The sequence below is a fragment of the Staurois parvus genome, unplaced genomic scaffold (genome assembly GCF_062004578.1).
Source record: "Staurois parvus isolate SC_StPar_1 unplaced genomic scaffold, SC_StPar_1.0 ptg000362l, whole genome shotgun sequence".
NCBI classification, from domain to species: Eukaryota; Metazoa; Chordata; class Amphibia; order Anura; family Ranidae; genus Staurois; species Staurois parvus.
In genome coordinates, this window is record NW_028318158.1 from 2,620,833 (window position 1) to 2,644,313 (window position 23,481).

The 23,481-nt window shown below is 40.2% G+C and overlaps 1 protein-coding gene across 7 annotated transcripts in view; it reads right to left on the reverse strand.

Annotated features, from left to right (window-relative positions):
* Positions 1 to 23,481, reverse strand: part of EPRS1 (glutamyl-prolyl-tRNA synthetase 1) — a 118,671-nt gene that overhangs the window by 38,118 nt on the left and 57,072 nt on the right. For 2 of the 7 annotated variants that reach the window (XM_089685020.1, XM_089685019.1), the window contains 8 exons: positions 16,702 to 16,812; positions 13,615 to 13,751; positions 9,587 to 9,794; positions 5,878 to 5,990; positions 5,430 to 5,547; positions 2,624 to 3,010; positions 1,133 to 1,354; positions 645 to 887 (listed from right to left, as the gene is read on the reverse strand). In XM_089685020.1, coding sequence (XP_089541146.1) covers positions 645 to 887; positions 1,133 to 1,354; positions 2,624 to 3,010; positions 5,430 to 5,547; positions 5,878 to 5,990; positions 9,587 to 9,794; positions 13,615 to 13,751; positions 16,702 to 16,812 — 1,539 coding nt within the window. The remainder of the gene's footprint in view (positions 1 to 644; positions 888 to 1,132; positions 1,355 to 2,623; positions 3,011 to 5,429; positions 5,548 to 5,877; positions 5,991 to 9,586; positions 9,795 to 13,614; positions 13,752 to 16,701; positions 16,813 to 23,481) is intronic. The other 5 variants (XM_089685022.1, XM_089685021.1, XM_089685025.1 and 2 more) reach the window with 3 other exon arrangements.

The window sequence follows — 23,481 nt, forward strand, 5'->3', positions numbered from 1 at the left end:
CAGAAGAGGTTCACCTGCACTGCATTTGCCATAAGTGAACAGCTAATGGAACACCTAGATATACAGTATATAAATGGATAATTTATGTACATCAGACAGCGGTATCATTTCTCAATGGTTAGTTTTCAGCCCAAACCCCTACAGCAAAGCCAAGCCCATGCAGCAGGAGTGATATCTCTGCAACCCTAGCATATTTAAAGTGGAATTTAAAGCAAAATATTTTTTTCATTTTAAATAGCATATAGGAGGGTTATAACCCCTGTCAATTTTATACTTTTGTTGCCATCTGAGTCCCACTGTGGAGATTTCACTTCCTGTCCCATAGGCAAAATAGGAATTGAAAGGAAATCCCTCCAAAGCGAGAATCCCCGGTTGTCACCAGATCCACACTGGGCGATTTTACCCTCTATTTCTATTCCTGGGACAGCCCAAAATTAGGGATCTTCTTTTTCTTTCACTCTTGGTGATAACAGTAAACACAGACAGCAATAAAAAAACCTGACAGGTATTCTAATCCCTCTCCTTTCCATCCAAAATAATAATAATAAAAAAAAAAAAAAGATTTGTCTTTAGTTATACTATAAGGCAAAAATTCATAAAAGAAATCAGACCTATAACAAGTACCAGCCTTCAGAGCTCTTTACCTTTGGAGCCTTTTCAGATTTCAGCTTGCGGACAGCCTCTCCTTGCTCAACAACTCTCTTATAAAGACTAGCATGGTCTGTGGAGGCAACATCTGCTGGACCAGAGCTCTGTGCAGGAGGAGAGGTTTTGCAAGGAGTCTGAGAAAAGGGAGGAGGGCACCCAGGCTTATACTCCTGCCCAGTTTGCAGCTTGTATTCTGCTTTTAGGGTTAGGAGGGATTTCACTGCAGCATCAATCTCATCCTAATCACAGAAAAGAGGAGGAAAAGACAACAGCATAGGAAAGGGAAAGCTTTAGAAATGCAAAGTGCATGCACTGAAAACTATCTGGGTGAGAATACAGCACAACAATCATTGACAAACATAGCTATGAAAAAAAAAAAACTGGACACGCTTTCCATAATTCTCTGTAACTGTCATAACGAGTCCATGAATTCAGCTGGCTATGCCAAGCACAGAGGCAGGCTTGTGTTCTCCATGTACTCTACCTTAGGAGCCTTCTTGCTTTTCAGCTGTCGGACCACCTCTCCTTGTTCTGCTACCTTGTTGTATATCACCGTGATATCAGGAGATTGAGGAGCAGAAAGACAGGGTGCAGGATTCCTGCCCACAGCTACGGGAGGGCTGGCTGCTTTATACTCCTGCCCCGTTAATTGTTTATACTCGGATTTCAGCAATAAGAGGGTTTTCACAGCTGCGTCAACCTGAGGCTAGTGTAAAACAGAAGAGAAAATAGTGCGCACTAAGAGAAAGGCGAGGAGCTAGGAGGAAAAAGATGCATGCAGCATTTAAAAAGCAGCAAAGTCCAAAGAGTACCCATCACCAGCACATGGAAGCAGACAATTAGGTGGGCAGTGTCATTTTTTAGGAATGTAGCCCATGGATTTGCTAGAATGATTCCTCAAATGTTTGTTGTATAACACCAGTACTTCACAGCAGAGCTCAGGATCAATGGGGTTTTCCGCTTTCATAGAGAAAGGTGAAAATCTCCATCATGGCCCCAACCACTGCTGATTAGCAGCCATGTACAAATAGAACCATGGTGATATCTAAAGCTACCACCATTCATAACTGCATGGCTTTCCCGAGGAACTCCCAGAAACCCATATTTTTCCAACAGGATTCTGGGAACTCTTTCATACGTCCTTTGCTACAAAGAAAGTAATTTTCAGACCACATTTAAGGTATTATCAGATCTATAGATTTTTTTTTTATTGTTCTCCAAGGGACAACTCTAATAACTAGGGATAAAAGTCTTGGCTATAGGCCAAATGGGTATTTTCTAAGCTGCCTTGGACCAACAAAGCTGGAAATAATGCATCCCTTTGATAGGTAGAAAATATGCACTTTAAATTTAAAAACAATTAAATATACTGCAGTCCTTAGATGAGATAACTGCATTAGTTATCTTTTTTCAGATTTTTATTCCTTGTATTTTCATCTGGCAATTCTATCAGTAATACACTTTGTGCTATAGGGTGACAACACTCATTCAGAGTGCTGTATTTTACAAAGTGTTGTCTCCCTAGGACAGGAGGTATGTTAGGACTACTTAATACACCCCCCTCTCATTTCCACAACAAAGCGGAAAGATTTCTGCAAAGCAGGGAGAGAAAACTGGAAACAATGCTAAGTAATTAAAGTCAGTAGAGGCAATGAGCAGAGGAAGGTATCAATGTACTAGATTTCTGTGAGAATTATAAGGTTTTTTTGATCAGGTATAACAAGTTTCTTTTAGTATTATATATAGTATTACAGAAAGAGTCTTATACACGAGACCACAATAATATCCTACTATTAAGGAGATAGCAAACATTAGTAACTTTCATGTGATCACTTTAAATCCAAAACAGACAATTCCATTCCTTAATGTACCTAATCAAATTAGTGGTACTGTAAGTAAAACACATATGGACAGGAGGATCACTTAATTCTTACATCAACTTTCCAAAGGCAAAATAGGTCTATACTAATTTTACCTTCGGTGCTTTTTCAGTCTTCAGTTTCCGGACTAAGTCCCCTTGTTCAGTCACCTTATCATACAATGTTTTAGGATCACTGTTGTTAGCAGCTGTTGGGCTGGGGGTGGTGGTGGTGGGGGTGATGGTGGGTACAGGGGCATTTCCTGGTTTATAGTCTTGTCCCGTTGTCTGTTTGTATTCGGCTTTCAAGGCTAAAAGAACTTTTACTGTGGCATCGATCTCGGTCTTCTCTGCTTTCTTGGTCTTGAGGTCCCGGACAAGATCTCCCTGAGCTGTGACCTTGTTGTACAGTTCTAAAGGACTACCTGCAACCGCTGCTGGCTGTGGTACTTGGACTGGAGCATTCTTCACTGCCTCTTCTGCACACTTTCCTTTGGGTTTGGTCTGTGGAAAACAGATATAAAACAGTAAATAAGACATTTCAATTAGACCGTTCTAAACAGGCTGGGGAATGCAACCATGTTTCATGTTAAACCCTAAATATGGGTGAATCATAAATCAATTTCTAAAAGAAGGACTAAACTTTTAAGGGAATGTATAGAGGTTTTGCTGGATAAGTTTTTTTTACTATAGTCAGGAAATAAGACGATGACAAAGCAGGCAGTAGATGGTTCAGTGGACTGCTGTGGACTTAAAAATTAAAAAATTAGTGTAGGTGTGACAAACTTTCATGTTCCAGTCTTTGTATTAAATTAGTTGCATTAGTATCGGCTTATAGAAATGTGAAATATGGAGAAACTGATACATTCCAAGGAAATTAACCTCTCTAGCGGTCTAATTATGTCCATAATTCTGTGCTCAAAGCGGTACATTTTTTTTCATGGAAATATGTTGTTTTTTTATTGTAGGCCTGTAATTTTTAGGAATAACTCACTGAAATCTGTCCGAACAAGAGTCTAGTAAACATCCCAGGTATGTTAAAATTTGAAACACAAAATCATAAATTATAATTTAATAAATAATCATAAAAAATAATAATATAATATTATATTTAATTCAAGAATAAAATCAAACTAAAAACACTAAAATTTGAAATAGAGCACCAAGTTCGCACATCACTGAGCAAAGTCGCAAAATCGTTTTCAGTGTCTGATGACGAACTTCCCCACGAATTATTATCAATCAATTCTGCAAGTGGTTCTGATTTACTATCGCTGTTCTCTAGCTGGTCTAAAACCGCTTTTGACCTAAAGGGATGCTTTTTGGACGCCATGGACGTTTCTCAGTTTCCAGGCAGAAAGAACAGTAAAAATGCAGGCAGGACACAGGACAAAGTACTAGGAACAAAATGTATGTGAAATGGTTTGATACAGCAATGTTTTACTATGTGATTTTAGTGTATTTAGTGAATGTCACTTTTTGTCATTTTCAAATTTCCCGCCGTTCCGTCCCCGTACGTCCCGACATCGCAGGGGACGGAACCCAGATGACAGATGCCGGCATCCGCCGGAGGGCATTACAGAGGACACTGCAGGAGGGACATCGCGGGAGCACAGGACAAGGTAAGAGAAGAACAGATCCCAGAGCAGCGCCGCATGGTAAGCCCGAGTGTAGCTCGGGGTCACCGCTTTTGATACTGAAGCTTTACCCCGAGCTACACTGGGGAATACCGCCAGGGAGGTTACAGTGTACCTATACTCAAATATTCACTTCAAGCTATAATAAACCTGAACTAAAAAAAAAGTGAAAGATTTGCTTAGGCCCCTTTCATACAGGGTCAAATACATTTTAATCTGTTTGCTCAGCGGAAGAACTGTCCGATCTGCTCTATGGGGGCTTGGAAGTACATGGACCAGCTGTCCTCTTACATCTGAATGCCCTTCGATCTGATCAACGGAAGGGGAATGAATCCCCCTGTGAATGTGGCCTTATAGAGAACATCTAGATCTGTTAAATGGGCCCAAGATTTTTTCTGGAAGGTTTACTCTACAATTCCTCCTGAAAAACAGCAGCGCATTTCTTGTTCCTAGGCACTGCTGTACCCTTATCTTCATAGCTGTATCTGCAGTGTGAGAACTAAAGTACTGCTGCCTCTGATTGCTTATCTCAGGAGATTTGGTGATGTCACTACTGTGCCGCTCACTGTTCTTGCTGGAGAGGAAGCTGTATTTGAGGACCTGAAGTGCAAGGAAAGTCAGTAATTGTGAAAAAATGAGCTGCAGGAAGACTACAGACAATACTGGTGAGTGCTTGACTTTTTAGGCACAGCTTTCACAGCATGGGACCTACTTAACATAAACCTGCACTTAAAGTAGTAACAAGGGCAGCCAATGCTGAAGACCCAAGGTTACTAACTGCCAGGCTATCTTCAGCTTTAACAACTCTTCCAGGTCTGTGCCTCAGAAAGTACTCAAGCTTTTAGGTCAGCATGAAAGTCAGGCAACTAGTATTTTTAGATGCAGAGCCAATTTTGGCAGCTTCTATGTTTTCCAGGTACATGTTTTCTGTTGCGTGTTTAAAAGCTCAATTTGTCATGTAAGTTCTAGTTTGGTCAGGCAGGTCCTCCCTTTCAGCAGTAGTCACATTACCTACATAAATGTTACAAGCACGGAAGGAACATCAGAACATTTTTCATAGGAAAAGTATTTCACTCCTCTTACTGCTCTTTATTTATCCATTCTATTAAGAACTTTAGTATAGCTTGTAGTTGGTTGTCTGTTAAACTGGAGTAAAGGTTGACTTTCATTTTTGTACACTTATGAAATGATCCTATTCTGTATTACTTAAACCTGTGGACCAAATGTGTCCTAGACTAAGAACAATAAGTTGATAAGCCATAACCTATTCATGCTCATCTGCTTACCTCCTTTTTGACACTGGCCACCTTTGCCTTCTCCTTGGACCCAGACGTTGGCATCTCCTTGGTGTGACCATCTGGGATGTAAATTAGGACACATGGGGCCTCCTTGCAGCTGTGTGGACTGTATAAAATAAAGGATAAAAACTGTATGGTTTGGTCCAAAGATGTAACACTTTGAGCAGCTATTAATTTCAGCACAGTCTCTAAAGGTACAGGCCAATTTATTTTGTGTGAAAGTTAGGGCCAAGTCACACAGAAGAATGCAAGAGGAAAGGCTTTCCCTTACCCTAATGGAATTGGGAGGGAGTGACATTTTGTTGGTTCAGTTACCAAGGGAGTGACTCCATAGCAAAAGGTAAGTTATCAGCTAACGATCCTGGCATTGGTGAGTCAGGATAGTTTATATAACAAAAACCCAACAGTGTACATTCCCAGTACAGTCGTTTGTTACCTGATTGACTCATAAGGTTCATCACAAATGTAAAACCCTCTCCGCTGCAGCTGAATAATGTCACCCTTCTTCAGATTATTTAGGCAAGGGTCTCCCAGCATCACCTCTTCTTGCTGCAAAAAGACAAAAAAACTGAATTAAAAGCTACAAAATACTAATTCGGCACATGTGCATTTAAATCTACACACGCGTTGTTATGTCAGAGTACACTGTGTGCACAACTATTAGGCAAGTGAGTATTTTTACCAAATTATCACTTTTATGCATAATTGTCCAACTCCAAGCTGTATAAACTTGAATGCTTACTGGATTTAAGCATGTCAGGTGTTGTGCATTTCTGTAATGAGGGAGGGTATGGCCTAAAGAGATCAATACCCTATATCAATATTAAATAATCCTCCTGCGCTTAATGGAGTACCTATAGTTATAAGCAGCTCGCACTCAGACTGGTACCATACAGTAGAACTAATAAATACAAAAGGGTAGTGCAGCGCTCAATCACACACTTATATCAAATCCAAAAAAGTAACAAATAAATAGTACAATAATGCTCTTAAATATATCAAAGAGACACACGAATGATATGAATGAAGCCGAGACACTCTTAAGTAATATCAAAGTGACTAGTATTAAAAAATAGCAATAAATGTGCCCCCCTCACTCCATCTGGCACTTACATTTAAGATCATAATAAACGGTTCGCCCCCACAAGCATGGGTGTACTGCATGGCTGTACACCCATGGGTTTATTATGACATCTTAAATGTAAGTGCCAGTTTTTATTCTACAAATAAAAGCACTTTACTTTGGCATACTACACTATCAGAGTGTCTCCTTATGAGTGGTATACCCAGTGGAGACCAGGAGCCAGTGCATCCAGTGTATCATCCCCATGTGATGAGAGGTCTGAAGGAGCTTATCTGACAGCATTGGAGGAAGATCCTATAGATATCTTGAAGGCGCATAGGTCCAGTGGGCCGCTGAGTGGAGATGAGGAGGCAATTCAGCCATAGGAGGAGAGTCACTCACCAGCACCAGAAGTTTTGTGTGATCACGCAAAATGCACGAGTTTCTACTGTGTTGAACACCATCACTTACCATTTATGAACTGTGCATACTCACCTTGAATAGTCCTACCCACTGGTCACGTTATAGAGTGGGAGTGAGGGGGGAACGTTTATTGCTATTTTTTAATACAAGTCACTTTGATATTACTTAAGAGTGTCTCGGCTTCATTCATATCATTCGTGTGTCTCTTTGACATATTTAATAGCATTATTGTACTATATATTTGTTACTTTTTTGGATTTGATATACAGTCAGGTCCATAAATATTGGGACATCAACACAATTCTAACATTTTTGGCTCTATACACCACCACAATGGATTTGAAATTAAACGAACAAGATGTGCTTTAACTGCAGACTGTCAGCTTTAATTTGAGGGTATTTACATCTAAATCAGGAGAACGCTCAACTCTCAAGATGAGATCCAAAGAGCTGTCACTATCAGTGAAGCAAGCCATCATTAGGCTGAAAACACAAAACAAACCCATCAGAGAGATAGCAAAAACATTAGGCGTGGCCAAAACAACTGTTTGGAACATTCTTAAAAAGAAGGAACGCACCGGTGAGCTCAGCAACACCAAAAGACCCGGAAGACCACGGAAAACAACTGTGGTGGATGACTGAAGAATTCTTTCCCTGGTGAAGAAAACACAACAGTTGGCCAGATCAAGAACACTCTCCAGGAGGTAGGTGTATGTGTGTCAAAGTCAACAATCAAGAGAAGACTTCACCAGAGTGAATACAGAGGGTTCACCACAAGATGTAAACCATTGGTGAGCCTCAAAAACAGGAAGGCCAGATTGGAGTTTGCCAAACGATATCTAAAAAAGCCTTCACAGTTCTGGAACAACATCCTATGGACAGATGAGACCAAGATCAACTTGTACCAGAGTGATGGGAAGAGAAGAGTATGGAAAAGGAACTGCTCATGATCCTAAGCATACCACCTCATCAGTGAAGCATGGTGGTGGTAGTGTCATGGCGTGGGCATGTATGGCTGCCAATGGAACTGGTCCTCTTGTATTTATTGATGATGTGACTGCTGACAAAAGCAGCAGAATGAATTCTGAAGTGTTTCGGGCAATATTATCTGCTCATATTCAGCCAAATGCTTCAGAACTCATTGGACGCCACTTCACAGTGCAGGTGGACAATGACCCAAAGCATGCTGCAAAAGCAACCAAAGAGTTTTTTAAGGGAAAGAAGTGGAATGTTATGCAATGGCCAAGTCAATCACCTGACCTGAATCCGATTGAGCATGTATTTCACTTGCTGAAGACAAAACTGAAGGGAAAATGCCCCAAGAACAAGCAGGAACTGAAGACAGTTGCAGTAGAGGCCTGGCAGAGCATCACCAGAGATGAAACCCAGCATCTGGTGATGTCTCTGCGTTCCAGACTTCAGGCTGTAATTGACTGCAAAAGATTTGCAACCAAGTATTAAAAAGTGAAAGTTTGATTTATGATTATTATTCTGTCCCATTACTTTTGGTTCCTTAACAAGTGGGAGGCACATATGCAAACTGTTGTAATTCAAACACGGTTCACCAGATTTGCATGTAAATACCCTCAAATTAAAGCTGACAGTCTGCAGTTAAAGCACATCTTGTTCGTTTCATTTCAAATCCATTGTGGTGGTGTATAGAGCCAAAAATGTTAGAATTGTGTCGATGTCCCTATATTTATGGACCTGACTGTACATGATTTTTGTGCACAGGGACTGCCCTGTAGCAGTATATCTGCTATAGGGCAGTCCTTTAGTGGTTAGGTTTAATGTGGAGAAATTTGCAGAGGGCGTGTGATGCCATCATTTAACTATATGTAGGATGCTCCGGAGAAGGAGCCAGAAACTCACAGAAGAGAAAATACCAAATATCATGAGCGAGTTGGTCAATTTAAGAACTGCTGTCCACTTGTAGCTGAAGGACATAAAGTGCGCTTGTATACATGTGCACATTTTGCATCTCATTCCAGGAAATTCAACAGGTTAACTTTATTACTCTATAAGAAGTGTACTTTGTACGATTTGTGTACAACAACAATCACTATTATCAGCCATGTGACTATTATCCTAAATAGGCTCTCATTGAGAAAGAATATTAACCTCTATAGATTAAAATTGAGGCTAATGTCAAAGTTGAGGCAACTCAAAAGAACTCAGAAGCATTTAAAAAAGGTAACACAAATGCAAGCCAGGTATATAAGAAAAAGGGAATTTTACAAAGTGTTAAATAGTCAAAAAATATGAAAAGATTGGCTAAAGTTTTATATAACTGCCAACTTTACAAGGTTTAGATACAGGAAAGTTTTTTGGTTATTTTTTTCATAATTACAAATCCATTTGCTCCCTTTTTTATTTTCCTCCGACTAGAAGAGAGAAAGGTCACACAAATGGCTGCCAACAGCGTGTGGACTAGAATGGAAGAAAACTGCATGTGTCTGGTTCATTCTAGGTTTACTTCTCTTAGATATCACTTAAACAAACTGCACAACTGTGTCATGTTGAAACCTCATAATTATTTTCTTTACGGGTTCCTGTGTATTCTCTGTTCACCATTGGTGTCATTATGTTCTTTTTCACAAGCATAAAATACAGCTTATTACTATTGTAGATGAGTAGCCCCAACATGTAAAACAATCACCTTGCTGCTTCTGTTGACATACTGCTTAAAGTCTTCATCTTTGCCCAGTACTGGCTTGGTGATCAGATGGTCGTAGTTGACGCATGTGGTGGGAATAAAGGGAGCTTTATCAGTGTCTGCCAACCAAGTGATCTTTGTGGTTTTCTTGTAGTCCTTGTTATCCAGATTCAGCTTGGCATCCAGAGACTTTATTTTCCCACTGGAATCTCTGCAATAAAACAGAGAAAATCCATTTTTATCTTTCAAATGAAACAGTAACCAGATTGGTCGCTATGTGTATTTAATGCACATTTGCCCTGTGTTCTTTGATTCTGAAAGTCAGCCTCAGCATAAACACTTAACAGCAACTAAAGTAGACCTAAACCTAATCACTGAAATCTCACATAATCTTTGTCATGTTTATATACCGTATTTTCCGGCGTATAAGACGACTGGGCGTATAAGACGACCCCCTACTTTTCCTGTTAAAATGTAGTGTTTGGGCTATACTCGCCGTATAAGACTACCCCTCTTCCAGTGCACACCAGTGGGAAGAATCGTGCCCCATCATTGGTATCAGTGGGAGGAATAGTGCCCCATCATTGGTATCAGTGGCAGGAATAGTGCCCCATCATTAGTATCAGTGGGGGGAATAGCACCCCATCATTGGTGTCAGTGGAATAGTGCCCCATCTTTGGTGTCAGTGGGAGGAATAGTGCCCCATCTTTGGTGTCAGTGGGAGGAATAGTGTCCCATCATTGGTGTCAGTGGGAGGAATAGTGTCCCAACATTGGTGTCAGTGGGGGGGGGGGGGGATAGTGCCCCATCGTTGGTGTCAGTGGGGGGGGGAAATAGTATCCCATCATTGGTGTCAGTGGGGGGTGGAATAGTGCCCCATCATTGGTGTCAGTGGGGGGGTGGAATAGTGCCCCATCATTGGTGTCAGTGGGGGGGGGAGGAAAAGTGCCCCATCGTTGGTGTCAGTGGGAGGAATAATGCCCCATCATTGGTATCAGTGACACCAATGATGGGGCACTATTCCTCCCACTGACACTTGCTGACCCCTGTTCCAGTATGGTGCTGCTGCAGCCAGCATATGTGGTTGCAGCAGCACCTAAGCACGGCACACTTACCTTCATCTCCTTCACTCGATTTTCGCGGGGCTGCTCAGCTCCGTCTCCTCGCCAGTGATTGGCCGCCTGTGTGCCTTTCCTGAGCTACAGTTCTGGCGGCCAATCACCGGTGAGGAGGCGGAGCCGAGCAGCCGCGCAAACATCCAGTGGACGAACCGAATGAAGGAGCAGCCGCGCTTCCTGGACCGGATCGTCGTGGGACCGGAGCCAGGTAAGAGACAGCAGCCCCTGCCCACCCCTGTACTTAGTTTCTCTTCTGTTGGAAGGGGGGGGCGGCAGCGGCACCGCGACGCCCCCCTAAAAAGTGTCAGCATGCCGTTACCGGCGTATAAGATGACCCCCGACTTTTGAGAAGATTTTCAAGGGGTAAAAAGTCGTCTTATACGCCGGAAAATACAGTAGTTTCAAAAGTTGTATTAAATCCTTTCAAATCTGTAGCTTTCGATCACACAATCCCGGGTAATCCTGCCATGAAAGTCCTTGTTCAGGCATTTCCATGTTTTAGGGCGACAAATTAATCTCAGATGAGGTCTTGTGCTGTCACCCAGTCACATGCAGCCCTTATGGGGACTACAAATAGCTGTGCAAACGCACAATGTACAGCCATGATCCACTATTGTCATTGTCAGGAAGTTGATTCAGAACAATGATGTGTAGCCAACAACAGAGTGCATGTAGACGGGAAGTGCCTGAAAGATGACAAAAATGATCAACAGCACAGAGATGCACATACAGTGAAATCAGCATAATAAAAAAATTTAAAAAAAGAGACAGACAGACAAGTTCATCCACCTTAAAGTGGAACTACACTGCACCTGAGCACCAAAAACGCCATTTAATTCATTTTTAATATTCAACACAAACTACCCACTCCAGCCACATTTCCATGCTTATTTTGCTGGAAAAACACTTGGAAAAACACCTCCCTGGCATTTCTGGCCATGACCATCTTGAGAAAGGGCAGATGATTCATATGGAATTTACTCCCTGAAATCCATCTGCCCGTAGCTCAGGCAAGCAGGTAGGAGGGTATGCTCAGCTGGCAAAACCCCTCCTCCCCTCCAGAAGACTCCTGGGATGTATGATATAAGTTTCCTAGCCATGAAAACCAAGAAGAAACTGAAAAATGTAAAAAATAAAGTTTAAAACAAGTTAATATGATATACTTTCCGATCTATTTAGTAATGCTGCATACGGATTAAAAACAGTCAATGCTGATTGAGAGAGTGAAGTTCCGCTTTAATAAAGTGGACCTAAACTAAAAATTAATACTACAACCTTTTCACTTTGTGAAACTCAAAATCCCTTAATTCAGAAATATCAAACGATCAATAATTATAAATTCATACATAAACTAAATAAATAAAAAAAATAAAAATAATAAAACACAGATAAAATATAAATAAAGTGCAAAATTAAGTGTCCAAATAATGGTGTCCAAATATAATATCCAAATATGGGTTAGTCCACCAAAATATTTCAATTCCGTGTATCCAACTTAATTCTCCATTCCTGACCACGTAATATCTCAAGAAAATATAACTAAAATAGTGTATTACCTTCAAAAAATTCACTTAAATGTATATACCTTTATTTCTACCCCTCCAATGTGCCTCTACAGTATCTATCCCACAGAATTTTAATACACTGGGATCTGAATTATGAAATTTTTTAAAGTGCCTTGATACATTGTGGTCCTTTTAAATGCTGGTTAAATAAGCATTAGATAGTATCTGTTTGCAGTTGCTGCCCTTGTTAAATATGGCAGCTAAAGCTTCTATAATTTCTTTTTTTTTTGTTTGAGTGTACACATTGTTTCACGTTTATTGGAGTGTACACAGAGTGATTTTTCTTGCATGATTCACGCGTCACTCACAGTTGAATCTGGTTATTTATTTGGCACCTATTAAGTATATACTAATTTGTTTAAAAGGTATATACATTTAAGTGATTTTTTGAAGGTAATACACTATTTTAGTTATATTTTCTTGAGCTATTATGTGGTAAGGAATGGAGAATTAAGTTGGATACACGGAATTGAAATATTTTGGTGGACTACCCATATTTGGATATTATATTTGGACACTTAATTTTGGACTTTATTTATTTATATTTTATTTGTGTTTTATTATATTTAATTTTTTTAAATTTATTAATGAATTTATAAATTATTGATCGTTCGATATTTCTGAATTAACGGGTTTTGAGTTTCACAAACAGAAAAGGTTGTAGTATTAATTTTACTTTCAAGGGTGATAGTGTGACTTTTCTTGGGGGTGCTTATAGTGAGAGCTCATTTATTAATTTGTTAAACTAAAAATTGACTTTAGGTGTTCTAGTCCCTCTTTTTATGCCCACGCTAAACAGTTTAATCCAGAAATACGGCTATTATTGGAGCTTCCATGTTAGTTCTGTATGTCATCCATTGTCAATGACAACTTCCATCTCAGGAGGAGGTATGACTGGCTGCCTATGCTTGAACAACCAATCAATGCCTCTGTCTAATACAGACCCCGCCCTCAGCTAAGCAAGACTATGGTATCGCTAGTCAATGTCAGAGGAAGCCAGCTCCAGGACTATTTGAGACCTAAAATACTTGGCTTTAGTGTGGGTGGAGTAACAAGGCCCAGCTGACCTTAAAGCTGAACTAAAGCAAAAAAAAAATTTGTTACTGGACTCTGGCATGCATATGCGGCTCAGTGTACACAGAAAATAGAAAACACTAACAGGCAGGAAAAGAAATTTATGAACAGACGAGACATACCGAATCTCCTCTGTCATTAAAAGAAGAAAAAAAAAAAACAAAAACTACCTATGAACATATTTTTTGAAACAGGGATTTACTTCTGCTTTAAAATTTCAACCCGTAACAGAATAAATAACCCCAATGATTTAAAAGACAACAAATATTTTTACCTGTGTATTTTGGTGATGTTGAGATTTCCCCAATTAATAAAAGTGACCGTCTCGCCCTCAGACAGAGTTTCAGCATCTGCTCCCTCAATGAGAACTCTCGGACCATACCACACTGGCTTCATACCAACCTCAGTATTCTGAACAACAACAAACAAACCTCAAACCATTAAAGTACATACAATTCAAATCACAAAAATCTCACTGAAGCTTTAATATGATAATGTTATTTTATAAGTTGTTTTTAATCTTTCTACTGTCACAAATGTTAATGATGAACTGTGATAAAAAGATTAGTGGCTCTGAAAACTTGCCAAATTTGTGTTCAAAAGAAATTCTTAACAAGGGGCCTATACTATGGCAGAACTGGCTTTTTAAACCTTTTTTCTGTAACAAATTAAACGTAAAGTCTTTTTGTTAAAGGTTGCATATGTCATATTTAAATTGTATATTTGGTTTGGATGAAGTAGGAAAGAACTGGAACACCCTGTCAAGTATGCATTGCTCTGCCCCCTCTGTTTGTTCTGGTAACCACTGTCACAGAGACAGAGGACAATTAGAAATTTAAATATTTTACGGGTGTCTCCAAAACAGGAACAGGGAGTAAATCTTCTTCTGGTGACCACTCTCCAGGAGTGGAGATCTCGTCTCCTTTTTTAGAGATTTCCTAGCATGTCCTTTTACGACTGGAACAGGAAGAGTAGGAAAATGCAACTAATATCCTTCTCTGCTCAAAACTCTGAGTGTAGAAAAGAAATCACCCCCCTTTAAAATAATGACATTTTGTTGCTTTCCAGTCTGAAATGAAGACAGACCATTTACGTTTTATCAAGCCGTATTTTGCTCAGAAATGCTGAAAAAAATTTTTTGCTAAAAATTCAAAAACAGAATCACGGAGTTGGAAAAAGGATCACCCATCCTAAAAATGACTTGTACACTCACTCAGGTGTAGCTAATCACCTTCTCGATGGCACACAAGCCATTTGACTTTCAACTGTAATCAGCTGTGGTCATTTTGATTAGCTCAGCATGCAAAGAGCTTTCCTGGAGCATTTCAGTCCCTGGTAGTGTAACTTAAGCAAACAATCAACTCTGGGTGGCAAGGCACTGTCAAAAGATCTCCGGGATAAAGTTGTGGTCAGGCACAAGTCAGGAGATGGAGACAAAATAATTTCAAAGGATTTATCAATGCCTAGAAGCACAGCTATCACTAAATGAAAGGTATTTGGTACAACACAAATTTCCCCTGGATCAGGACGTCACTCCAAACTGGATGAAAGAGCCAGGAGGAAACTGGTCAGAAAGGCTACCAAGAGGCCTACAGCAACTCTGAAGCAGTTGCATTAATTTATGACAAAGAGTGGTCATTGTGTGCATGTGAAAACAATATCACAAATTCCCCACAAATGCGGCTTGTATGAGAGGCTTGCAAGAAAAAAGCCAGTCCTCATGAAAGACCACAGGCAGTCAAGACTGAGCTTTGCCACAACGCACCTTGAACATTCTGAGGCCACATGGAAAAAGGAGTTATGATCAGATAAGACTAAAATTGAATTTGGCCTCAATACCAAGCGTAATGTCTGGCGGAAATCCAATATAACTCACCATCCAAATACCACCAAACCTACAGTAAAGCATGGAGGTGGGGATATCCTGTTATGTCACAATCACACAGTGGGTGAAGAAGAAAAAAAAGGTGAATGTCCTTGCATGGCCTAGTCAGAGCCGAGACTTAAACACCATTAAAAATCTGTGGAATGACTTGAAGACTGCAGTCCAAAGTCACCATCAATTGTAACTGAACTTGAGCAGTTCTGAAGGGAAGAGTGGGCAAATATTACAAAGTCTAGATGTGCAAAGTTAGTAGTGACCTATCCCAATAGACTAACAGCTGTAATTTATGCAAAAGGTGGTTCAACAAAATACTGACACGAGGGGGTGATCCTATTTCCAACTCATTGATTTCTGAATTGTTTTAAAAAAAAATTTGTGACATGTTGGCGTTATATCTTTCACTTGGATGTAATTAGTTGCACTGAGTAAACACAGCTGGATAAAAACAAAAACTGTGTCTATCTTCATTTCAGGCTGTAAAGCAACAAAATGTGATTATTTTAGGGGGGGGGGGTGAGGAGAGAGATACATACACACACACACACACACACACTTTAAAATTTATAGCGCAGTATACATATACACATTGAGTTTTTTGTTTTCATTTACCCAGAGGGTGAACAAGGGAAAAAAAAAAAAAAAAACATTTCACAGATCCCTGTATCCACACAAATGATTATCTCTCCCACAGCGCTATTGTATTCTGACAGACTAGACTCCCCTCCATCATAGTACACAGATCTGTGCTGATCAGATCAAGGGCTGATCGAATGCAGGTTTTCCAGTATGACCGTTTGACAGAAACCAGCTCCCCTCAGCGCCCCAATACTTACCTGGGCCTGATCTCGATTCAGCGATGTGTATGAAAGCAGAGGCTCTCCCGACTCTCTCTCCTCATTGGCTAAGACACAACAGTAGGGGCCATGGGCTCCAGCTGTCATTCAAAGCCAGTGAGGAGGGAGTGGGGGCAGGGCTGAGCGATGCTCTGTGCATCTAATGGACACACAGAGCCAGCACAGAAGCAATCACATGAGAGCACCTTGCTATGGGGACACTTGGCGGGGGGAAGAAACCAGGAGCTCCGGCAGGAGACCTGAAAAGAGGAGCATCGAGGCTGCTCTGTGCAAAACCATTGCACAGGACAGGTAAGTATAACATGTGTTTGTTATTTAAAAGAAAAAAAATTACCTTCACAAGCACGCCACTTTGGCTATATATACACACTTTAAAGAGTAGCTTTTTTTTTTTTGTAACGTTAGAATTGGGGAAGGAGATAGGGAGGACAAAATCTTTCAGTTCTTGGCGGCGATGGGAAGGGAGGAGAAACCTACACAGTTAGACCACAGACAACAACAACAAAAGTGACAGGGGTTTTAATTTTTTGCATTAAGCTGAAAAAAATAGTTACACCTCGAAAATATTTTGTTAAAATGCCAAAACGTACAAAAATGTAAATAATATCATTAGTATAGTAACCTTGGGATGCTTGGCTACTTCTGTCACACCTTCTTCTGCCTCCAGGACGTTGACTGGGACAACCTGGCTCTTCAGCAGGGCAGTGTACCGTGGAGCTACAGGATCTATCACCTAGCAGAGACAAACACACAAGCAGATTAGGCATATGCAACTTGTGGACAGAACCATCGTTAAGTACATAGACAGTAACTGGTCTTTTATAAAATCAGAAAATGAAAACTAAAATATTCGGTTTTTTTTTTGTTTCAAGCAGAAAATAAAACATTTTATAGCTGTGGACTGAGCGAAGTGTAAGACCGTGTGTCTGTTTTGATTTAAGCTACATTGGCTCTATTTTAAACATAAAGTGCATTAAGACATACTACAATTTGCCACACTATATACCAGTGTATACCAGTGGCAGCAAGGTATCAGCATAGAAAATTGTACCTATTAACTGTCCCCACTGCTAAAATTATTTTAAACTGATATTTACTTCATCCTATTGCTACCACCACCATCAGGACCAGTAGTGAACCTCCATTGGAATGAGTGGGGAAAAAAAAAAAAAAGATGGAGCTTCACTATGATTAATGCCTGTAATGACTGACAAAGAGGAAGGAGAAAGGATTCCAACCAGCAGATTTAGGTACCAGAGACACAGAGGCACTAAACAGTCCAGTATGTTTATTATAGAGTATATAATAGTTATTAAAGAGTATGGCAAAATATAATTAAAGGATAAGTTCACCTTCTGGCCAAAAATAATAAATGCACATTTTTTTGCAGGTAAAAAAATATGCATTTATTATTTTTGTCCAAAGGAGCCTGGAAAGTTACACCAGCCATCAGTAGATTGCTGATGCCATGCAGGTCTCCTGCAGATCTGTCAGAATATCTACTTCCCGTGCGGGATGTACAAGCAAGCAGATATTCTGACAGGAAGCTTCAATAAACTACCACGGCGCTACTACCAGAGCGATCCACAGCGCCGTGGTAGTTCATTGAAAACTACAAGCCCACATCCGCAAAAAACTACCGGGACTTGCAGTTCATTAATTCTCAGAAATGAAATACGCGGCCATGTGGGCAGAGCACTGCACGGCTGCACTGTTTTCAAATCTGACAGATAGTATGGGGAGAAGTTTCCCCGTACTGTCAGGGGGGGGGGGGGGCGGCTGCAGCTATGGAAACATGTTACATGTTTCACCCTAAAAACGGGTAAAACATGTAACATGTTCCAAAGGAGAACTTATCCTTTAAACTATATACACTTAAAAATAATAGATTTATTTTTAATAAATTAGTTATATTTATTAGAGTATGGCAAAATTAAAATAAAACACACATGCAGTAAGCCTCTGCAATACATGGACATTTCCCCATGATGTCCTGCTTTAAATGCTACAAGTACAGAAAAATACTAGCTCATCTGCCAGAAATCCAGTGAGCTCCTAAGTTCCTGTAGTTACCTGACAATTCTGCCTCTGTATATTACCCAAGCAGTATTGGGAATGCAGGGTGTTTGTATCATTTTGCTGTACAATCGGGAATGAAACAGAATTCTCTACATTAGTTGAAGGATAAGTCCACCTTAAAAAAAAATAATATATGCACATTTTTTTTTTCAGTTTAAACAAATGTGCATTTATTTATTAATTTTTTTACAGGCCTGTAAAGCATTGCACCCGTGATCAGCAGATCACAGGTGCAGTGTCAGACTCCTGCATACTGTGTAGCTGTTTGCACTTACCTACAATAAAAGCAGTCAGTTACTTCCGTCCAGGAAGAATCAATGAACTACGAAGATGCTCACTAGTGCCCTCGTAGTTCCTTTGTCGGTACTCGTAGTCTTAACATTCACAGAACTCTAAATGAATGACACGTCTGTGTGAGGAGAGCCCCACATGTCTATGCTCTTTTCAGATCCCCGGCCCACTATCACAGAGGGGGTTATCGAGGGCAGAGCTGCAGTACCGGGAACATGTTACATGCTCTACCCTAAAAATGCGAAGAACATGTAACATGTTCCCCAAAAGGTGAACATATTCTTTAGCCTGAAATCAAAGTTGAGAAATGAAATTGATGTGTCAGGTGCAATGCGAGTTAACTGCCAGAAACTGTATCTCAATTCCATTATTTAATTGTTCAAGAACAAAATGTCATTAGCTGTAACTATCTTGTGTATTTGTGATTTGCAGTTTAAATGAATAAATAAAAATGCTTCCAGTTGCTCTGTTCTTGGCTATGCATGTGTAAAGTAAATGATGCTACTAACATCTTTTGAAGTCATACTGGTACCGATTAGGACTGGTGATGGTAATTGAAGCTACTAACATCTTTTGAAGTCATACTGGTACCCAATAGGACTGGTGATGATGAGAATGAGAATGGCAATCTTGTGAAAAGGGACCTTTTTAAACAATCAATTGGGGATTCCTAAAAATGTTCAGAACCCATGATTCAAAGATTATATTTAATTGTTTTGTGCTGCAAAGCTACAAGTCCCACTCTTCTTAGCCGGCAGACAGAACAGTGGGTGGTTTGCTGAACATGATACAGTGTTTAGTGTAGAAAACAATAAAGAAACAGGGTACACATCTACAGGACTGTGATCGCGTGAGAGCAGGGATAGCGTGATGTTATCTACATTATTAATACATACAAATCTAGAGTTAAGACCAGTTAATGTCATTTTCAAGAAGACATTGCAATAAAGGGAAGGAAGGCATAAACACAGGGAGAAAGCGGCATGCTTGACAGATGAAAACAAAAGAGAAAAAATAAATTCTAAAACAAGCAAGTGAAAGGCAGCAAATCAGCAAGACCAAGGCAAGTCCAGGGGCTGGCTGGACCAAAAGGTAGAACCACTGAAATGGGGCTGATGTCATGTATCATCATTATATATACCTTTTACATCTCTGATCAGCAATCTGCCATGTACATATAGTGACTGTACAAGTCACACAACGAAAGACTTTTGTTTCAGATATATTAATATGTGAGGCTACAGTTTCATGGTTAGATAAATTCCAAAAGCCTAAATGTAGCAACCTAAGTCTCTAAAGTGAGGCTTTTAAATGTTTTCGCCACAGAGTTAAGAGACGCTGTCTCCAGGCCCATTCAGGGCAAAGTGACAGTGCCTCCCGAGTGCCCACTCTCTGATCAAAGTATGCTCACCAATACATGCTCCTTCACTGCCTTCCTGCTGCAAGAGTTCAACCTCGATAAGTTCCAGAGTCAGATGGCATCAAGAGCTTACCTGGGAGCATGGGGCAGTGTTAGACCTAATGACTGGCCACTTAGGCAGCAGCAATATCACATGGGCGAGGGCAGATGTTCTCCAAACCCTGAAGACCCTGCAAAGGTTCCAACTAAGCAAGAAGGCAGCAAGGGAACATGGATCAATAAATACATCTTGCTAGCAGAGTAAGAAGTCAGAAAGCACTGTCACTTTGTCATGAATGGGAAAAGTAACATTGTTTCTTAAAGTGTATCAAAAGCCAAACTCTTTGTTCCAGTAACAATGGTCTGGATACCAGGACAAACAGAAATGGTGACTTTCCCCAGTAGGGACACAAATAGCAAAGAAAAAAACCTGATGGAGGTGCAAACCAATCCTTGCCCTATATATAGGTAAAACAAAACATTTTGGCTTTGGATATACTAAAGTAAAATTATTCATCTGAACCATGGGAAGGGCTGGGAAGGGACAGCTTTCAGCTATTTTAAGAGACAACACAGTCAAAAACAGAAACTGCAACTGGTATGGAGAATCTGTATAATTTTTTTTCTTTTAAAAAACAAACATTTCCCCACAGTTCCCCATGATAGTTATCAGCCCCTTTCTAATAATAATGCTGTATTTAGATCAAGGGCCATTCTGACATTATCCTATGCCTGCCAGCCAGTCCCTGAACACAACACAATCACAGGGCCCTGGATATCAGGGTTCCGCTCATTCTCTTGGTTTTTTTTTTAGTAAAATTATCCTTTAAAAAGGAAAACCCCAGCTCATTAAGAAATGGATATAATATATATAATTGCACTGTAAGCCATTTTGTAATTCATTGCCATAATAGATTAACTTTTCACTTTAATACGTAGCCAGTCATAACTGCCAAAAAATGACAAATCCCTTTTCCTTGAAACCACTGCAATGATACCCACAGATGGCATTTCCCAGAATCCTCTCCTGCTTCTGTACATGTTTGTCTGTCTTACAAAATGTGGACAGAGCTCAAACACAAGTAATATCTCCTGTGATGTCCTCAGGTTTATTGAAAGAAATGTTTAAAGCAGATTTCCATAAAACCCAAGGGGGTTCTAGAATTCTTCCCTTGTGGCAGATGGTCCTTATTCCTGCTCCAAATGACACTTGTGTACTGACCTGTGACCATTTCAGTACAGTAGTTCTTGAAGCCAAGGTTGCAGTGATGACATTGCCCAAGAGGGTAGGTCCATGACAGTCTAGACTTAGGGGAACTGGGGTGGAGGTCGAGGTCCACCAGTTAAACCCAAATACTGGAGACATTTAGCAGAAGAAAATAAGTGCTGCGGAGGACAGCTGCAGTTCTGCTTTCAAGCAAATTAACCATTTTAAACTTTTAAAAGTCAAAGCCCTTCCCAAGTGCATTCATCACAAAGGGCTTGCAATGGCCTTGGTCATCGAAAAAAAAAAAGTCTCTACTTCGTTTTTCAGGTCTCAACTTTCCTACCCTCATGGCAATTTTCAGCAGGAATGAAGACCACCTGCCACAAGGAAAAAACGCTCCCCAAGTCTAAGTTTTGTTCATTTAATATTGTCTTTCTAGAGAAAACACGTGCTGCACATCGGCTGGTGTGCACCGTTTCTTAACATTCAGAATGATCATGTAACTAAAGTAAAGACAGGCCTCTTCTCTGTACCATTAAGATAATTCCAGTATACTTGCTAAAGTCTTTCTATTTCAGCACCTATACAACAGAAGCAGGCTAGGAGCTGCAATTTGGTTTGACAAACCCTTTTTCTTCTTCTAAAAAAAGCTGGAGTTTCCCTTTAAAGTCTATGGCGCATGCTAGTTTAGGAACACTGCACATGCTAAGGGACCAACCAAATTATTACAGAATATTGTGGGAGAGGAGTATAGTCACTGACAGATTTCACTTTAAGCAGGATGCATTCACTGCATTTATAAATGGTAAATGATCAATTTGAGTAATTGCCTCAAAGTAAATTTTTATTGAGTTTTATTTAAAATATCTGTTGTGCTGTATCTTCATAGTCATGTTCGAATACAGCGAACTGGAACTTTCTCTAGTGGTCCGCAGAATGTCAGACAGCACAAGCACCCTACTTGTTGAATGACTATTATGAGAAAATCAATAAGAGAAGAAAGACGGCCATACATGGATTGAAATTCAGCCGGTTCAAAAGGAACCAGACAAATTTTGATCCATGTATGGTGTGTCCCGTTCATCGAGAGGTTGATCAATCGATTGATTTTTTTTTGACTGGGCTTGCTGGAAAATTCCCAGCCAGCCGCCTGACTGAAAAAAAGCTGAGTAATGTAGCCAGCTTAGGCAACTGAAGAGTGCATAGTTATCCTAGATTAAGGTAAAATGCAAAAGGCAACTGGACCTCCTGTAGTTGTTCTGTTGCCCACCTCAAGTCCATGTTGGCCAATGAGGTTTACCCAACACAATCTGGATTGAGAGGTGCATAAAGTACAGTCGCTGGCCAGAGCAAGCCCTGGTTGCTTATTTTATAGGTCTCCAGGATCTTAGGAGCACAGGGACACTCTGGAAATAAACAAATCCTCCACAGAGGTAGAAGTAGGTGCTCTGCATTATCATCCAGTTCCGGTTTACCCTTAACATCTGGTCCATCGGTACACTTCATAGCACGCAGCACAACAAATTTGATTAGTTCTCCCTCCCCAGAAGCACATACTCACCTTTCCTTCACTTCCCTGCTGCTCTATTCAGTTGCCATGCTGGAAGGATATACATGGAAAGAGGACCATGAGATAGCTCTGGGCTAATTACCAAGCATCAGTGCTGTTACATGGGTAGAATCTATAGCCCTGTGTAAGCTATGGCTTGAAAAGCCCATATTTTATGCAGGGAGGATCTCCGGCTCCCAGCAGCAGAATGGAGCAAAAGGAGAATAAAGCAAAAGGGAGGTGAACAGTAAAAAGAACCTGTCACTATGCCCTGCGTGGGCACTTTAACTATCACAATATCCAATATACAGATGACCACTAGAGAAAATTTAACCAAAGCACAGATCCACAGACAAAAAAAAAAAAAAATCATCCTCTCTCATAAATAAAGCAGTTACTCAAATTGTGTAATTTTTAGAAACCTACTAAAATTAGCTGTAATTCCCAAACTTTATATCTCAACTAACAACTTTTGTCTCTATAATCTAGTTTTAATAGTATTCTGTTCTGATAATGCAAGTAGACACTAAAGCTAAACTGACATGACAACTCAGCCATACCAAGCAAGCCTTTCTTTGGCTGAAAAGCAGAAATGCCTGGGGGTGGCCGCAGAACAGATAGGGATTACAGAGCCACCAATCACATGTCAGTATGTGGCACTGTGACATAAAGGTCAGTGAGAGCAAAGAATAACCTGCCCCACCCTATAGAGCAGTGAATGCACCTTGCAAAGCTTTTCTAAAGCTACAGCTGCGAGTCAGTTGAGCAGTGATGCAATGTGATTGTGTTATTTGCATCGCAAAATTAAAAAAGTAAGCAATGATGGCTTACAGAACTGTAAGCTATATGCCAAAGGCCAAACGAAATGCAACAGGAA